Source organism: Gordionus sp. m RMFG-2023, chromosome 2 (genome assembly GCF_954871325.1).
Source record: "Gordionus sp. m RMFG-2023 chromosome 2, tfGorSpeb1-WG-v2, whole genome shotgun sequence".
Lineage (NCBI taxonomy): Eukaryota > Metazoa > Nematomorpha > Gordioida > Chordodea > Parachordodidae > Gordionus > Gordionus sp. m RMFG-2023.
Genome location: NC_088776.1, coordinates 47,600,436 through 47,621,211, shown reverse-complemented (window position 1 = coordinate 47,621,211; position 20,776 = coordinate 47,600,436). Strand labels below are relative to the sequence as shown.

At 25.3% G+C, this 20,776-nt stretch overlaps 1 protein-coding gene across 1 annotated transcript in view; it reads right to left on the bottom strand.

Moving 5' to 3' along the window:
- Nucleotides 1-16,411, bottom strand: part of LOC135925278 (Ig-like and fibronectin type-III domain-containing protein 1) — a 41,878-nt gene extending 25,467 nt beyond the window's left edge. The window contains exons 1-6 of the mRNA XM_065460513.1: nt 16,266-16,411; nt 16,135-16,220; nt 16,011-16,092; nt 8,502-8,636; nt 3,740-3,844; nt 3,135-3,248 (exon numbers count right to left, since the gene is read on the bottom strand). Of these exons, the coding sequence (XP_065316585.1) occupies nt 3,135-3,248; nt 3,740-3,844; nt 8,502-8,636; nt 16,011-16,092; nt 16,135-16,220; nt 16,266-16,320 (577 nt within the window). The 5' untranslated portion in view covers nt 16,321-16,411. The remainder of the gene's footprint in view (nt 1-3,134; nt 3,249-3,739; nt 3,845-8,501; nt 8,637-16,010; nt 16,093-16,134; nt 16,221-16,265) is intronic.
- Nucleotides 16,412-20,776: the final 4,365 nt, after the last annotated feature.

The window sequence follows — 20,776 nt, the reverse complement described above, 5'->3', positions numbered from 1 at the left end:
GCTTGCTTAATATTATTTTGGCTGTAATCTTAATTTTAAATTGGCTAAATCGAGACATTTAACAACAGTAGGTAAAAGCAGGGATGCGAACCCGGCAAAATTTTTGACAGGGTTCGGTTCGGATTTGGTTTAAGGTTATAAAACAATAGGTTGGTTCGGTTCAGGGGAATATTTTTGAACCCGAATTTGGTTCCGAATTCAGCTCGGGTTTAAGAATTTTTGAATTTATAAAAAAAATTCTATATTTAAATCATAATTGAAAAACTAGACATAGATTTGGTATAAAAAATAAATTTTTTATTTTATTTATATGCAAAATATAGTTAAAAATACAAAGATAGTCATGTATAGATTTAAAAAATTTTATTTAGACGTATTTCTTTAAATTAACAATATCTACAATATAATAATTTTTACTTTGACTTGTTCACTTTCATTTTCCTCTAATTAATAATCTTTGAGAGAATAAGTTAAAAATAAATGGCGTAACTGAATTTATGTTTAAATTATTAACACTCCGATAGGAATCTTTGGGAATAAATTTAAAAATGGCTTAAATGAATTAAATGGTTTAAAATTCATTAACACTTCACTTAATTGGAAATCTGAAAATATTATAAAATCTCAATTAAATCATTAATATTTTTATTTACAATTATACAAGTATCTTATATGATTTTAAACATTACACTGAACCCGGTTGAACCCGGGTTCAAATAAAATTACTGGGTTTGGTTCGGGGTTTTGAAATTTTTTTAAACGGGGTTCAGATTCGGTTCGGGTTTAGATTTTTTTTCCAAAAAACCGGGTTTTCTTTTCTGGGTTTAGGTTCGAATCCCTGAATAAAAGCATATGTATATAAAAAATTTTTATCATCATAAAAACATCTTCCAAGAAATAATAAAAATGGTTATTTATCGAATTTCCTTATTATGATTATTTCTATAGTTATTCATTTTCTTCTTCTACTTTTATATATTTCTTTTGAAAATAGAACAAGGCCCATTTATTGCCATTTTCGTCATTATTTTTTGTTCTTTAATATTCTTTCTTTTGCGGAGGAATCAAATCAATGTTATTACATAAATTTTCAAATTTTTTAAGCTAAACAACAAATCTTCTAAATATTAAAATCCCAATCACTTTTTTTAAAAAAATAACCTTAGAAAATAATCAAAAGAAAACAGATTTTTATATTAAAAAAAAGGAAAACAGCGTATATGTTCTCTAAAATAAATGAGATGAAAAGAATCATTTTTAATTGGTTATTCGTGGGTATTTTTTTTAGAAAGAATGAAGGATTTATTTGATTTTATTGTCAAGCACAAATTTTTTCTTTTTTTATTCGGTGGCGTAGCCAGGATTTATCCAGGGGGGGGGGGGGTCATAATTTTTTTTTTTGGGATAACAAAATTTTGGCCAAATTTATGATTTATAGGAGACTGAAAGCCTTACTCTGAAAATTTTTTCAATGTTTAGTGTTCAATTGTAAATTAATTCTCCATTCGGTGTAGAAAGAAAAAAATCACCCCCCCCCCTCCTCCAAATCTCCCATTTTTTATGATCACTTAATATATCTTATTATTTTACAGAGAATTTCATTATAGATTTTATTTATTATTAAAATACTTTAGTATAAATAACATCCCTTTATTAGATAATATACAATAAAATAAATTTCAAAATATATAAATTTTATATAGTTTATTACATTAAAAATTTTTTGTAAATAACTTTATTTTAAAAAAAATATATAGTACAGTAAAATATATGTAATTCTTTGCATATAACGGTATTTAAAAAATATAATTTAACAGTTTAATTAATACAAATGATTATGATTATATTATCAAAATATGCAAATGCAATACTTTTATTAAAAATATTATAATATAAAAAATATTTAAATTTTATGACTAAGAATTTATTATAATTAGGTTATGCATATAAAAATCTTATGACTATTGCAATTTTATGATTTGAATTTATAAAGAGAGATCTACTTTTCTCTGAGATTTGGCTAATTATATAGAATCAAATCTTTATTTAAAATAATCTCCTTATAAATATTTGATAGGACTAATTCATTTAAACGGTTTTGACCGGTGCTGTTTCTTAAATAGGTTTTTAACCAATTCAAAGTTGAAAAAGACCTTCCAATAGTGCAGGTACTAATCGGCAAGGTAGCTAAAATAAAAAACAATATTTTGATATTAAACAGGGAATCTAAAGTTCAATTACATATGGAAAAGGCCGGCAAAGCATTTTTTGGTCTCAGAGTACTCTATTCTCAAGATTTTTATACCAAAATTCGACATAACAAAGTAACTTATCATACGATCCTGATAAATCATCAGAGGAAAACCTGAAATTTTCTTGATATCCTCTCGCGTTTCAAGTGTAATCAACAATTCAGACTCAACCGGCAAAAGAAAATAAAAGCTTACTGTTTAGCTTTACCAAATACTCTATCAAGAAACTTTGGAATTTTATCAAATATGAACCTATGGTCTAAAACTATCTAATTTGTTTAACAATATAAATTATATTATTAAATTTATAATTGTTCAAAAAATATCTTTAGAGATATGCAGGTCATATTTTTTCTCCATCCTCAGCTCTGCTATGCCATAAAATATTTACAATAATTTTTATAACCCCCCCCCCCCCCCATTTAATATCTTAGTTCATATAATTTTTAATTTAAACATGTGATCATTTAAAATTTTTATTTTTAAATATATTTCATTTTGATATCGTATTTTCGTTTTATAAATAAAATTATTCTAAAAAAAATTTTTTTTCGGAGATTATGTGGGGGGGGGAGGGTCAACCCCAAACGCCCCTCCCCCACTGTCTACGCCAGTGCAGATTCTCTTACACATTAATTAGAAATGAAGAAAAAAAAATCTATTCTTTGGGAGTATTTTATTTTAACAATGTTATTTTAAAATCATTATTAAACTTTTAAAACAGTAAGAATCATGAGAAACAAAGTTTTCATAATAAAATTTTGAATATCTGCCACAAAAAGTGCCATTACTAATGGCGTTACTTTTTTCAACGTTACATTAGAGTAAGAATAAAATAATTAGCTTTTTTTTCTAAAAAATAGAATTAAATGTTTAATATACTTATAATGCATATATCGATTCTTTCCCTATAAACACGACAAGTATAGTTTAGTCCTAATTTTCCGATACATGGATTTCTACATTCCTCAGGCACTCCTTGCTCAATACAACAATCTTTGGATGCAGGTATATTATAAAATAAACATTTATCTTTTGTAAACATTTTTAAAAAAAGAAAAGAACATTGATCTATAAATTGTCAAAGTAATTAACGATACATATTATCAAAAAACGATAATTTCAGACGTCAAATTCTAATCAAATATATCGAAAATAAATTATGAAGCTTTCGGCTATTTATTCAATAAATGTAAAAAAATTCATAAAACAGATAGTAAATATTTTTAATACGCTGTGATAGTTAAACAAATTAAGAGCGATGCTACAGTGGCTCAGGTTTTTTTTAGGAAAATTCATAAAACTTAAAACATTTACAGCGCACCGGAATCCAATTTCAGCATATATAGTGTAATCTACCCTATGAATTAAGACAATTTCGCTATCAATTTCAAAAGTTGATAGAAAAATTGTCTAAAATTTGTTAAAACCCCCAAACGACAAACAAATATAATCAAAATACTTTAAATTAAATCATTATAAATTACCGGTGACATTAATATTGATGGTAAAATTGAATATGGAACTGTTAAGGGATTGTTGAGTAGGTGATAGTTCGTAATCTTCGGCAGTGATTTTGGACGAAAATGTGTCTAAATATTAATGTAAGTCATTTAAGATTTATTTCTTTATAAAGAATTCTAAATAGCTATATGATTAGAGTGCTACTTTAATATTTAAAAACGGTTGATTTAAAAAAAAAAAATGTCCTGCTTGGCCCGATCCCGAATAAATGAAATAAAGATTATTTATCCGCCCGGCCTATCCCTAATTTCTTTAAGTGCCTTGTTTCTTGCAAGAATCAATTTATTTGACAAAAATTAATGATACATATTTAAAAATTTAAGCCCGACCCGGCCAGAAAGGCTACGGGAGTGATTTACAGATCTCTAGTATATATTACAGCTTCTTAGGAATTATGTAGTTAAGTTTTAGCGTTGTGTTTTTTTAAATAAAAAGCTTACGTTTAAACTGAAGAGGTATATATTTTTTTAAATGTGAAAAAAAAATACACACATTTTTGCGTTTCTTTTAAAAACATAAAAGATATTTTTACAATTTGTATGTTACCAAAATTAGCATTTTAAAATACATTATTTGAAATAAAACGCAAAGCGTTGCAGTTTGTAAGCACTTTAATACTTATTTATATACTATCTAATATTTATAATTATTATAAAATATTTTCTTAAGGAAATAAAAGAGAAAAACTACTAAACCCTATACTAATTACTTATTAATAAATAAAATAAAATATACATAGATCTAAAAACAAGTACAATGATTATTATAACGTAAATTTTTTTTTACAATACAACGAAAATTTAAAAAACTATGTCGTTCAAACACAATATTATTAAAAATATTCTATGCCTACCATTTATTTAACTTTCATTTCGTAATAACAAACAAACATAGATAAAAATGTAAAACTAAATCTTTACTTCCCATATAATTTTTTCTATTTTTTTTTTAAATTTAAAATAGTGGAAAAACAAACAGTATAGGGTAAATAACAAATCGTACATTCCGATGATATGAATGTGGTAATGATGTAAAATAATTGTTTTAAAATCTAAATTTCCATAAGGTGGACCATTCAAATGTGGGAGTTATGTTTTTGGTCAACATAGAAAAGTGGTCGTTATATAGAACATCATGGAGGACTGGCTTAAAAAGTAGTTCAAATATATTTTTTTTAAAAAATAAGGTGTCCATTCATGATGACGTTCACCTTTTGGAAGTCCCACTCTATAATTATTAATGATGAATAAATTAAAATTAGCTTAAAGGTAATATTTGAAAAAATACATTTAAAAAATTATAAATATTTTTATAAAAAAATGGAAGGTATTTTTTTTAAAATAAAATTCTTATGTATAAATATATATATTTTTTTAAAAATAGTCTCATTCTTAGATAACCTTCATCACTTAATTTTTATAGCAGAAACAAAAAATCGATAGTTCGTATTTTATTATAATTGTAAATATACTAGTGCTGTAAACGTTACTTCAAAAAGTAACGCTTTATTCGTTACCTTACCTTGCAAAAAAAGTAACGCGTTACTCGTTACTAAAAAAATAAAAAGATATAAATTGCTTTTTAAATTATTTTTTTTCTCTATAAGAATAAAATTATACATTTGAAAGCCAATTTTTGAATTGAAAATGCCTATCCCTTAAAACTAATTTTCTTGTCTATTACATAAAAAAACAAAACCTTACCTTGGCGAATAAAAAAAATATGAGACCTGCAGGCTCGTCAAAGAGAGGGCTGTAATATATTTTTTTTTAAATGAGGCCTAAAATTAAATAAAAAAATTTTAGTGGCCCGAGTCAAATTTTTTTAAAATAAATTTAATTAAATTTAAATTGAAAAATAAGAGGGATTGAATCATTTACCATTCATTCTCCCCTTATATTTACTATTTTACTTTCAAACTAAAGGTCAACGGTCCCGAAAACCCCGATTTCAAAAATCGGACTTCTTTCCAGTCCGATCTTTGGTCCGACCTTTCGATGCGGACCGCTAAAATGTTTTATAAATTAAATTTATGAGATTTATAATTTTGAACTAATGATAATAAATATTTGCAATTCATATTTATAAAATTAAATTTGATATGATAACTGTTAAGCCATATGCTTACCAGACAAAAAATATAGGATCCATTACATGTCAAAATGAACAAGAAAATCGAGATTTTTAGCCGATTTCTTAAAATTTCGATAAGATTTTTTAGGCACGTTATGTATGTTCTAGTAATATCGGAAACGAAATTTTAGCTCATTAGAAATTATATTACTTGAGTTAAAGGTAAAAATCGGTTTAAACCTTTTACTGATGCTAAATAATTAGTTTTAAATTAAAAGTTAAATTAATTCGAATATTGAATCTGATATTAATAACTAAGTCAATAATTGGTAATAATAAGGAAAAGATCAAAATTAAATTTTTTTAAAAAAGTGGTCATATATGTCCATATGAAAAGTAAAAAAAATATTTCGAATATATGAACTTCATTTTTTCAAATTTTTATTATTCTTTTACTATTTTTCTAACAATTTTTTCAATAATTAGTGCGGCTGGATAATTTTTTAAAAATAAAAATATCGCAAATAATTTATAAATGTATAGAACGCTATATATGAACATTACAATGCAATAGAAGGCTTTTTCTATCATATCATTAAGTCATTATAATTGATTTATGAGTAATATCATGCTTGAATTTTTTTTATAAAATTTATTTATTCAATATGCATCATAGATGATAGTATATTAGTAATTTTATTGATTTGAAATGATTGAAACGATATAAAAAAGCCTTTTATTGCCTTAAAATGTTCATATATAACACCATCTATTTATTTTTTATACATTTTTCGGGATATTTTTACGCTAATTGTTGAAGAATTTATTAGAAAAGAGGAAAAAAAATTGAAAAATTGAAACTCATTTTAAATTTTTTACCGAAAATAAGTTGACTGATATTTAAAAAAAATATAATTTCCTTTAATATCAATTATTGACTTAGAATTTAAAACTAATTATAACATTAGTAAAAAGTTTAAAAAACCCTTATACCTTAAGCTCTCAATATATCAGGTAACATAATTGCTAATGAGATAAAATTCCGTTTCCGATGTTAATAACAAATTTTTATCGGAATTAAAAGGGAACGACCGAAATTGATCTGTCATGGAATGACCCCTATCACCAAATGGGTCCAATCTCCAGTGGACATAGTGTTGTTAAACAGCTAGATTTTTAAAAACGGTTAATCCAATATTTTAGCCAAAAAAAATTAAGGAAGCTTCAAGATTTCGTTAATAGATGTCCAAACCCTGCCATTTATGAGTAAAATCTCCAGGTTTGCGTAATATTTTTGGCTAAATATCGGGTTAGTCGTTCAAAAATCGAGCCGTTAAACAACACTAAATGGGCCCTTTACAGCATTGTGCAAATTTGACGGAATGCATTTCCAAATATTTTAATTTATTTTAAATTAAATTATCTAACTTGCAAAAATGGTCAAAACAACATTTTACATAAATAATTTTATTGCAAATAAATTTAAAAAATATGTAAATGTTTCCCATCAAATATGCACAACACTGCATATAAAATAATAGGCTATATATATTATTTTTTATTTCACATTTACATACACTATGGGCTGAATTAAACTTTAATGTTTATTACAAATTTGTTTTTTGCTTCTGTATTTTTGTCTATTATAGTAGGCTCATTATAGAGCGAGCTTTTTATTAGATAGGTTTTTAAATTCTAGAGGCATGTCTGGTATCTATTAGGGTTGAGCAGTAACGCGAATACTTGCATTTTAAATACTAATACTTTTTTGTATTTGTAATTAGTAGTTATTTGAATATTTTATAAAATTTATTATTTGTATTTTAAATTTATAAAATTAAATTTTAATAGGATATAATAAATAATAATGTCAAAATAAAATCAAAATGTCTTAAAATATTTTCTTAATAATAATGACCATTTCTCATTATTATCCAGATTTTTCACTACAGAAAATTTGCTCTGCTATTTAAAATACTTATAAAATGTATTATATTGGTCAACACGTAACCTCCATATAGGCGGGCTACTTAAAGAATGATATCATGTGACTTTTAAAAAATGGATCCGATTCTATTATTTTAATATCGGTCTTCAGCTCGGTCACCTTTAATATATCAGGCTATTACATATTTCTATTGCGTCAATCTGCATTCCTTATTTCTATTGGGATTATTACCTTCTCTATTTTCTATTGGATGCACTTTAATATTTTTGGATCAGCTGATAATTATTTGTCGTTCTTTTTATATGATTTTAATGGCAAACTGTTTAATTTAAAACGTTATCACGCCCATATGTTTATGTATGTGAATCATCCATTTATGACTTTTTCTAAGATAAACATTATTATTATGCATAAACACGCCCATTTTTTTAAAAAAAATTACTTATTTATCTAACCTATATTTTAATAAAGAGCAGAGCATATCACCTCCCTAAATAGGGAAATAAAGAAAAAACAATTTTTGAATGATCACATCATGTATATTCTACTCCATGCATTAATGTATCAGATAAAGTCAAAGTCTCGCCGCCTTCAGGGAATATTTTTAAAAAAGGCGAAGCGGGAGCGAATATAAAATTGCTTTAAATGGCTTCAATAATTGAAAACAATAACAAAAAATAATAATTTCAAAATATTTTATTTACCGTTGACTACTAAGGTGACCGTGGTTATATTTTTGCCGTTGTAAGAACAGATGTAGATGCCACTGTCAGATTTTGTGAGATTTTTGATAAGCAATTGAAGCGCATATATTTGTAAGTCTTGAGTAAATGAACGCCCTAATGAAGAATGTAGAAAAATAATAATAAAAAATAATTTTTTTTATCTCGTAATTTGGCCTACTCGTTTAAAATAAAAGCAATTCGCTCAAGTAAATCGTGTCGCAATATATGATTTTCAAATTTCATAAGAGCAATGTTATGCTTCATCGCATCGCTCAGTCATTATAAATTCTACCCTAGCTTTTGTAAATTACGCAACGATGAATTAAGCGGTTCGTTATTACTATAATCGGAGGCTTAATATTAAATAAGATTTAATATAAAATTCGTAAGCTTGGGCAAAAATTTTCTTTTATATTTTTAATAAATTTTACCCGATAAATTATACCACATATATATTTATAGAGGAAAGATTTGACGAAAGAAAAATTTTGTTTTATCTGATAATTCTTATAGATAAATAATTGGGATATTTTATTTTTTGAAAAACTATGAAATTTCTGATTTTTAATATTTTATTTAAATTCAGAAATATATTTGAACTAATTGTCATTATAACACAATTAAGGAAAAAAAAATTTTTTTTTTAAAAATCGGGTATGACTATTTCAAGCTCTACAGTTATCTATATTATCAGGTCGGGCAAAATATATATCAGAGACCTGTAGACCCGGTTCGGAGCGGTCCGTGAGTTTTAAAATAAATCTGGGCCGGTCTTAAAATTTCAAAATCCGGGTGAGGCCTATTTAATCTTTTTTTAAAGATTATATCAATTAATCAACTGGGAAATGTTAGAGAATCATATAGAGAGTTTAATATTCATTTACTGCTCATATTTTCAACTTCCCTTTGAAACAATTTGCAAAATATAAGGAATTTTTCAATACAGTGAAATTTTAAAAATTTTGGGCCGGGCCGCAAAATAATCACAAATAAATATCCATGTCAGGTTTAAGAATTTTCAAAAATCCCGAGTCGTGCTGAGAATGATTTTTTTTTTATCAAATCAGAGCCAAGCTTAAAATTTAGTCTGCAGATATCTGCTATCTATCTAGGGCTAAACCAAGATTACTATGTGCCGGCATTTAGTATTTTTAAGTTGGCAACAAGAAATCTCGCTAACATGACAGTATAAATTCGATTTAGGGTGGGTTAATGGCTAGAACTTTAGGGCAAATTATAATAAACATTATAAGGCCAAATATAAAAGCTAGTGTAGTTAAAACTATGTATAAGCAAGCTCGACTATATTTTTCATTATACAAAAATTTATATAATAGTTTTTTTAGAGTGCGAGCTTGTTAGTCATGGAGGAAATTGAATTATATATTTAATCATTAAATTTTTATAATAATAGTAAAAATGCACTTTATTTCTAAGGCATAAAGGTAGGGGTTGGGTAGATAAAACTAACAATCTAATGAATAAGTATAAGTAACATATAATTGGTAAATGCATTGTGCTTAATAATTATAATAAACCGGCTTTCACGCAAAAATAAAGTATTTTAAGAAGAAAAAAAAATATAATAAAAAAGTTAACAATATAAATTAAATGCGAAATGTTACAGTAATTACACCTCTACTGTCCTTTTTATTTATTTATGAAATAATCATTATAATATTAAATAAATAGAGTCTTTGCAAATATACAAAAAAAAATTACGAAGAGAGAAAAAAAGATATTTTAAAAGTTATGATATGAAACATGACATTAGTGTCAAACTCAAAAAATTAATTATTTATACCTGAAAAAAATATATACCGGGAGAAAAAACATATTTTTTTATTAATAATAATAATAATATTATATAATAGGCATAAAGAAGGATAATTTGTCAAATGGCAATTGAATGATGCACATAAATTATTTAATTGAAAATATTTAAGAGTATTTTTCATTTACAATTGTATGTGCAATGATAATTTAGCCACTTCGTTACTAAGAATCACATAGGGACAGTCACCATTTAAGAAAATTGTCGTATGGGGATATAAATTTGGAAATATCTCAATTTTATACAATTTATTAAAGAGAAATTTTTAAAGTCTGATTTGACTGGTAATGTATACCAACATATGTAGAGTAAACTACCCTGTAAATTTTAGACAATTTTTGTGATTAAATTTTTTTTGTATTTTTTCCAAATTTGTATGAAAAAATTTATATAATTAAATGAAGAAAAAAGCGTAGTTCAAAAGTTAACCAAAATTGTATGAAATTTAGCGTTTGCATTCTATATGCACTGGAATACCTTTCCGGTCAAATTTCAAGAATCACCCTCAGTAATTGTTTTAAAAAATGAGCCAAATCCCCAGATTCCATATCCCAATCAATTTCAATAATACCAAGACTAACGATACATTCATTAAAAGTGTACATCAATGTAAAATAGCTGAGGGACGCCATTTTTGGTTATGCATAAACTATATAACAAATTTAAAATTTTGAATGTAAGCGAAACAAAATAGTATCCTTCCTCACAATCATTCCAAGTCTATTCTCACAAGTAAATACTGTATTTAGCAGACCAAATTCAAATAATTTAAAGTATTCTTGATATAAGTTATTATCAAAATTGTGTGTCATGTGGTCTCCAGCTGATTTGCATTTAATAACGCTTTAAAATGTATTATTATGAATGAATTGTCAGTCTAGGTATTATTATGACATTGATCCCAATACGACTTATATTTTAAGGCAAAAATATCTGTCAAAAATTTAATTTATAAATTTTTCAACTACTTATTCAGAAGTCTGATGAAATTTTTTTTTAAAAATTATTCGACCAATCTGGCTCAACTGTTTAAGTCCGATACGTTATTCAAAGAAATAAGTTTAATACCGATCCAAAAAATAATTAGTTATGAAAAAATTTTATGATTTAATTTATTTTAATAAAACAAAAAATTTAAGTCCACTCGGTAAAAACCCGATTAGAGTCGTTTTTAATACCAGATCCGAATAGAGCTTTTTAACATCTTAAAGTCTATCCCGAATGAGTCCGAGACAATGTCTGTCATTCATCCAAATTCGGTCAGATAGAACAAGTCGGTTACCAAGGCTCGGATATAAATACCCAAAATAAATTCTTTCACGAGCCCTAAAGGAATTTAATATTTTTTGTTCCATTCCGATTCCTTGTAAAATTTAAAATGTTCCGATGATCATAACTTTTCAGAATCGTTCAAGAAATATAAACGGATTTTAAAAATTTAAGATTAAATTTTATTTTTATAAGATGTCCAAAATCTTTTTTAAAAATCGAGAAGTTTTAAAATTTTAATGAAATCGTTGGTTAAATTTTTGAAATTATATTTTGGATAGTGTTTTTATTTTTATATTTAAAATAAATAAGCTTATTTCTTCTTTTTCGATAAAGTTTCAAAAGGCGAATCGAATTTTTTGATATTTTGGACACAGCCTAAAAATTAACTGAATGAAATAAAATTCACATTTTATCATTATTTGCTTTAGAGGAGCTTTAATATAGATTAATCATATAATTTTAAAATGTTTTTTTAATGTAAAAAAAAAATTATAATAAAAGAAAACCAATATAATTTTTATTTTTTATTATAGAATAATTTATTTAAGTTAAATTCTATCGGTATTGCCGTGATTATATTTTATGGTTAAAAAAAGCAAAGGATAAATAAAATTTCAAAAAATTGGCCTTATATTGATATTAAATAAATTATTCATTATATAAAATTAGTCATTTTATTTTTACAATTAAGGCAAATCAACCATTTTGGCAATTAAAGTCTTTATCAAAATTTTATCGTAAATATTCTTTATAAAAAAATTAATTTCGTTATCTATAAAATTGATTTATATCAAATATATGTCTCGGGCCAGAGTATGAACCGGTCCGAGCTTTAAAATTAATTAAAAACAAATAGTTGCTGGACTGATTTTTTATAAAACTGATTATACAATATATTACTTTATATTTGATCAATTATCTGAAGCATTACGTGATCTTACAAAATAACTAATAAAAAATATTTGCAATGACCAAATTTAAAAACCGTGGCTGGGTTGAATCTTAAAATTATATGAATTTTATAAACTGGGCCAGAAAAAAATGACCATGTTTACTCAGGACCAGCAAATAGATATCCATTGAGCTTGGCTATAGCGTTATTTATTTAATTAATTTTTAGAGGATTTAATTCTTAAGTTATAATTCATAATAGCTCAGTAACCATATGTGTGCGGTTTACTGTAGGCTCACGAGTTCAAATCTAGATTCCAAAAAAACATGAGGGTGGCCACCCGTCATTACGACTTTTATATTATAAACTGTTATAATTATAATAATATTAATTTAAAATTCAATGAATGTTATTTATTAGAATTGCTAAAGTATCGCAACACTATATTCCTTACATTTTTTTTGTGTATCAAAATGAATCGATGATACTTTCGATATTTCAATGTATCGTCGTTTTTTTTAAATGAATAAAAAAAACTTAGAAATGAAAAAAAATATTTTAATTTATGTTTAAATTAATTTATCAGAATTATTTTACATTTAATCATATATCTTACAATAGTTTATTCTCTATTTTAATCAGAGACGTGCAGAGGTACCATTTGCATGGCCCGGTCGGGATTTTTTTTAAAAAATTCCATTTTTTTAGGTCTGGCTCGGGTTTTATATTTTCAGGCCCGGCTCGGCTTTTTTTTCTAAAAAAATTTCAGGCCCGGCCCGGATTTTTTTAAATATATTATATTTTTATTTTTATAGCTAACAATGGGATTACATATATTTTGTTTTAAAAATACGGCCCGGGTAAGATATTTCTTTAAAAAAAATTTTCAGGCCCGGCCCGGGTAAATTTAAAAAAATTAGAATACGGCCCGGCCTGGGAACACGGGTCAGGCTGGGCCTGCAGGTCTCTGATTTTAATACTAAAAATTTAGAAATATATAAATAATTTAATTTTCTAAAATAAAAAGTATTTAAATTGTTTAATATTTAATTTAATTAATTATTCCGAAGTTATCTTATATTTTATCTTAAATAAATATTAAATTAAAAATTATTCGATGAAGGTAATTTGTAAAATAAAATTTTGATAAATTTCTTTAAAGCCAATTTTTAATAATTTTCCACAAAAATTTATTAAATACAATTATATAAAACTATTACTTCTAGCGCATCATTTGGACACTTATACAGTGTTACTAAATGTTTTTACTGATAGGAGGGGATGTGTCCTTGATAAAAATTTTGAAAATGTTTTATTAGTATATATAAATAATAATGTTTAGTATTTAATGTTAATTTGTACATATAATATGTATTATTATTTTTTAGTTATTAGTAAATTATTTCCCAAAATACATCAAAAAATATCTATGATTTTATATTTAATAATATCGATTTGGAGAAAATGTATTTAGAATCAGTATTGTAGACCCGCTTAGAATTTGTATCGGTATCGATACATTTTAAAAGTATTTTAACAAGTCTGTTAGTGAAATAAAATTTCTTTAGAGGAACTCAGAAAAAAACGAATTAAAAATTCAACAATGAATTATGATTTAAATGGTCACAATGACTATGCAACCCCCTTCCTCCGCCAAGTCAAACAAATAAGTGCCATTTCAAAATGACACTAATTTAGACTAAAATCAATTTTTTAAGGTTAAGATTAAATTTGATAAAATAAATTAAATCTATCTAATAAATTATTAATGAGTGTAAACAAGGTAAAATAAAAAAAATACTATATATTAAGCAAATCATCTAAATAGAATAATAGTGAATAACAAAAAGAAATGTCTTTCCATTCTTTCATAAGAATTTTAAACTAAAAAAATGAAAATAAGCATAAATAAAAACAAAAAAAAGAAAGAAAATATCATCCTAGTTGCTTAAACTAGATTGACATCAATTTTGAGAAATCTCTTGTCAAAGATAGAATCCTTTATGGTGAGGACCCGAGTCTGAGGATCCTTTTTGCCTTCAATTTTTAATGAATTACATTGATGCCTGGTATCATTGAAAAATAAGGGTGAGGGGATTGGTTGCCTTATTAGATATTTTTCTAAAATTATGAATTCCAAATAATTTTATTAAGATATTTATATTCCAAGCTAAAATTGCTTATATAAATTCTCTAGTCTACCACTAAGATCTTGGATTCCCAACAAAATTAAAGCCTTTCAAGAACCTTATATCTGTAAAAAAAGTTGGATCCTCCTGTATTGCAGGAATTGTGAGGGGGGACTGGGTGTCTGTCACATACCTCTGAAATTTTCTTCTAGTGTTTTATTGAGATAAATAAAATTTGCAGGTAAGATTTGGGTGTATTATAAATGAATAAAATAGCTGTAAAATTTCCTACATTTTATAATAATACTAAGTATATATAATTTTTAAAAACTGTTTTCAAATTTAATATAGGAGAATTGATAAAAAATAATCTATATAATTTAAAACTCTTTTGGACATGCAAAATTGCAAATTAAATAATTCTAAAAGTATATTTTATTTAATTGTTTGAAACCAGTTGTAGCCTTCATATTTTATATAACATTTAATAAGCCAAATATTGAGTGTAAGAAGATTAATTATAAAACTATAAAATTATTTGAGTTTTAAATTCGTCAGTAGAAAAAATGAAGGTTGGTTTTTCTAGTGAAAATAAAATGATAATTTTGAAAGATGTGATGGGCAAGATGTTATTAATTATAAAAAAAATTTGAATATCTTATTCCTACTAGTAATTTCAATATGTAAAAAAGTTATTTATTCAGTAATTCCAACCAACAAAATTTAGTTAATATAGATATATATAGACATTTAAAACTAAAATTAGCCCTTCACCTGCCCCATAAAATATTTTAATATATATATGCAATTTATAAGTGGACTGTAGTTTTGGCCCAGTCCCTTTTTAATTAGTCCACAGACATTTAAATAATAGTCTTCAGAATATATTTACATATATGCTACTTGCCCGCAAATGTATAAAAGGCTCCTTATATTTTTCCCCAGATATTATCACCCAATTATATGGAAATGAGGAATACCTAGCATAGATATGTTTTATCCACAACATTATTGGACATATGAGCTTTAATTATGTAATTCATTGGTTAGATTTTGTAAAATTATATTCAATTAATTGAGATGTTTTACTAATATTTTCTTAAAAAAATCTGTTATTTATTAAAGATTATATAAAGATACAAGTATTATATTTGTATATCTAAATATACAATTCAGAATTAATTTATAAAATATTAGCCATAATTTTCAAAAAGGGTTAGAAGAATAATTTAGTAAAAACTATAGTAATAATATTTTTTAGCAAGCTATATTAAGTAAATTTTTAGTATATCAAAATATAAAGCTACAAAGTTTATACATAAATAATTATTATTTATTTTTAAATTAAAAATTATACTTACGTGCTTCAAGTTTGACAGAATATATTGAACTATTAACAGTATTGTCAAGATTTAATAATTTATCTCCAATACTCCAATAAGCCTTTTAATAAGTAAATATCAAATTAATATTGAATAAAAATACATCTTGAACAGCAACATTGTTATCCTTAGCTATATTACATACCAATATATGTGACTGACCAGTATACACATACAATTCTGATTCAGCTAAATATTATCAGTTAACATTAATAAATTAAATAATATTAGTACAATATTGAGCATTTGTGTGATATATAATGAATATAAGACCATAAATTATTAACATTTTGTTAAAATGTAATTTTCAAGAATTCCGTGCATTTTATTTCAATACTCAGAATATTATGCCATTTAATAATAGGAATGATTATTGATTTCATATTTATCAGGTAAGTTAATGCATACCTTAATTTTGCAAAAAATATTTATAATGTCACACGATGAAAATGAGAAATGTAAATAAATTTTTTTTTATAAAATATTATTATGAATAATACTAATATAGTAATGTATTTAAATTCATATATTAATAATATGCATAAAATTTATTTATACATATGAATATTTATTATTAATATAATTTAAATTGATAAAAATTGTGATAGTATCGTACCCAATAATATATCATTGATCGTACTGTCACTTGGAAAACCCACAATTAAGGGGGCAATTCTTCTACCCTAGAAAGCATATATAATGCAGTAAATTAGTATGCATGATTTTGCTATTATTAACAGTAGCGTCACTGGGTGGGGGGGGGCATAGGGGCTTTAGATCTTGGAAATTAAAGAGCACAAAATTTAAAATTTTTCCATGCCACTAAAAAAAGGCAAGCTAGCCATAAATAGGTAATTTTGGATAATGTTAGCTAAAATAAAAATATAAAAGGTAATTTTTGAAAATGTTGCCTTAAAAATGAAAAGATTATTTTGAAAATAATTTTAAAAATTTTTTAAACCTTCCCCCCGAGTTTGCAAAGGCTGATGACGCCCCTATTATCAGAGCCCATTTAATTATACAAGGCTGACGATACCTCTTTAAAGATTGAGCATAGATAGAAGCAGAGGGAATCAGGGGCGTCGCTAGCCTTTACAATCTCAGGGGGTTCAACTAAAAAAATCTTATGGGGAGAGAAGCCCTCCCATACCCCCAATTTGCCCGCTTTTACTCGGTCTTCGGCCGGGTTTTATATTAATATATTATACTTTTTTAAAATTTGCTAACTCTAAACAATTATTCTGAATTTCATATTTTGTCATTTAATAAATTTTGCATACAAATAACAAACATATAAATAATTAAAACAATACAAGACATATCTAAAAATATAATTTTTTAATACAAAATCTATTTATTACAATATAAAATATTTTCGATGGTTGATATAAAAAAAATTTGCGTCTAAAGAATTACAAGTGATAAAAAAGGTTAATTAATTCATACATATGCCTCAATTAATAATGGTTTTTAAAAGCCAGATAAGGCTATAAATTCTTAGCAACTTACATTGACAAAAGGTCATGTAACTAATAAAACTCTCTGTTACCATTTTAGACAATGTTTTATAGAATGGACTATTAAGAAAAAATTTATAGGCCTTACCAAATTAACAATTCTTGAAGAAAAAAATATAAACGACATATCCAAATCATAAAGCTATACGGTAGTTAGAGCATCCTCTTAGATGACATGATGGAAGCTAGATAAGTAGTCGAGAGAATTATTGTAAGATATTAAATTTCTAAAAGATTATCATCCATTTTTAATGATATATAAACGACTACACAGTTGGCCATTATTGCATATCTAAAATATGCAATCATATGCTCTCAGCAGCTGTAGTAATAATGTTACATTACATACCCACACAAATAATAAATGCTGGTTAATTTACAGTCATAGCCCTGACACTCACAATGGTAACTTATATCAGAATTTACTATGTTAGAATTGATAAAACAAAAACACTAAAAATCTTTAGAAAAAATTATGCAAATATATTGAAGCCTTGAGTTATTTACACGGCAAGGATGACATATTAGAAATGAAACATTTTGTAACTATAAATAAGAACCAGAGTGATATTATGAAAGCAATTAAAATTTTATATATTATTGTCGCACTATTTCTAGTTGATTTATTATATCTTAAAAAAATAGTAATTTGTAATAATATCTAAAATATATTCGTATTAAAAATTTAACTCAGAACTGTTTTTCAAAGAAGAAAAAATAGATTTCCTAAAAATACGCAAAAAAAAGAGAAGAAAAGATATCTAATTTATTATATCCATTGTGGGATGAATAATAAGATATTTAATTATAATAATATTTTAAATACATAGATCAGTAGCGTAGCTAGGAATTTTACTTAGAGGGGGTCCATGCATATAAAAGATGGGGGGCTTCGCAGACCCCCTTTAACGGGCCTTCGGCCCTTTTGCCCGGCCTTCGGCCTGGTTTATCTTACAAATCATAACCATATCTTTGATAATATATAATAAATATATTTTTTAAATGCATCAATAATAAGTAGATTATTCTCAATGACTTTATAATAATACTATCCCGAATAATTTCAATAGTAATATAATATCCTTCCACAAACATCAAAACCAGAAAAATATAATTCATATAAAATCACTTTTAAGTCTTTTGAACGTATATTCTAAAAATAATTTTTGCTCTGGGAGGGGTCCAAACCCGAAAACCACCCCCGTAGCTACGCCACTGACATAGATGGTGTTAAATGGTTGAATGCAAATTTTTACTTATATTTATTATCAAAAGCATTGATTAATAAAATATTAAAAATATTAACTGAAATATATTATATAACTGTCAAATACGTCTGCAAAAGTGGCATTTTATCTAATATTTTATAAATAATTATATATAAGAGAAGATTATAAACTATATGTCTACTTACTTTTTATAAATAAATCTCTTATACTTATTTGATTTGGACCTTGAAAATAATTTTAGAAAGAGACATGATAATTAAATTTAAAAATCAATAATAAAGTTGATTAGTGATGTTAAACTCGGCTAATTGCAATTAAATTCGTTAATTTTCAATTAATAAATGATTATATTAATTTTATATTAATTTAAATAATAAAAGTCAATTAAGATTCAACTGTTAATGCTAAATTAATATTTAGTGAGTGATATTGATATATTTTTAACACAGAATTTGATTGCAAACTGACAGAAAATAAAATTTATATGAATTAATCTTATCTATTTAATAAAAATTTAGATAGTCTTATTAATTTTTAAATAATAAAATAAAATTTACATGAATTAATCTTATCTATTTAATAAAAATTTAGATAGTCTTATTAATTTTTAAATAATAAAATTAAATCTATATATTACTCAATAGAATTATAGAATAAATTTTTCAGGGAGCAATTAAAAAATTTATTTTTAGTTCTATGGTATATTAAGGAGTCATTAAAAAAAATTTGCTTCAGGGGGCTATTCAAATTTTTCCGGGGGCTCGAACCCCTGCTTCCCCCCCCTAGCGGCCTGGGTAATGCTAATTACAAAAGGGAGTACTAAAGGCGCCAATTTTTTTATTTTTAAATTATCTACAGATTTATTTACTTTATTTATATACAATTTTCTGGGAACATTACCCATATATCCCTATCGCGGGCCTTCGGCTCGCTGCATTCTTTTACCATAAATCAAACCATATCTATTAACCAATTCAAATGCTTCAATAAAATATTCAAAAATAACACCGATTCTCATAAAAATTTGAAAATGTTTTTAATAAGTTTGTCCTATGATTTCGCTTATTAAAGGTAAATATTAAATTTAAGCACAACATGCAAAAATGAATATACATTGAATTTATAAACATTACATATTGTAGTAATTGGAGATTACATTTCTACGCATGTTGCTTTATAAATTAACTGAATGGTTCTATTATATTTATATATTTTATAATTCACTGCTAATGTGAGGATAAAATTATGGATGTGATTAAATATGTTAAAAAAATTAGTACAATGTATATTGTATCTATATCAAACCATTAAACCTATGTGTAGTGATAGCTACCAAACACGGGAGACAAGAATAATGTATCCACATCATATGGTTTTAGAGTTGGAGGAAAGTTCGAGAATGATAACTAGGGATTATGGAAAGAGATAAGGATGTTTATGATTGTTTAATATTATTTGTATAAAAATGGTTTATTTGATTGCAATAAAGAATTATATGAAGTCCAAATTATATATATGCTACAGATTGGCAACGTTATGAAATTAACTGATCAAGAAATATATTAGTGAATCGTATTGAAGTATACAAACTATTTTTTATATGTGATATTATCCTGAGCAACAGGGGCGGACTGGTCAGTAAGCCTAGTGGAAAAATTTCTTATGGGGCCTCAAGATTTTACAAATTTTGGGGCCTCTCTATAGTAAATTACAAATTTGAGGGCCTCCTTAGTAAAGAAAAAAGAATTATTTTAAAATTAAATTGGCATAAAATCTAAATATGTTTTAATACAAAATTTTTTTTAAACATTAGAAATTTAAATAATTATCAAATATTAATTTAATTATCTGATGGAGTTATAAGCACTATAAAAAAAATTCATTCATTTTATTTAAAGTTTATGTTTATATATAGAAAATACATTATCATTACTGAAAAAAAAATGAAAATAATAAACAGCACAAGTAAAACCAAACCCCATAAAAATAATTTATAATT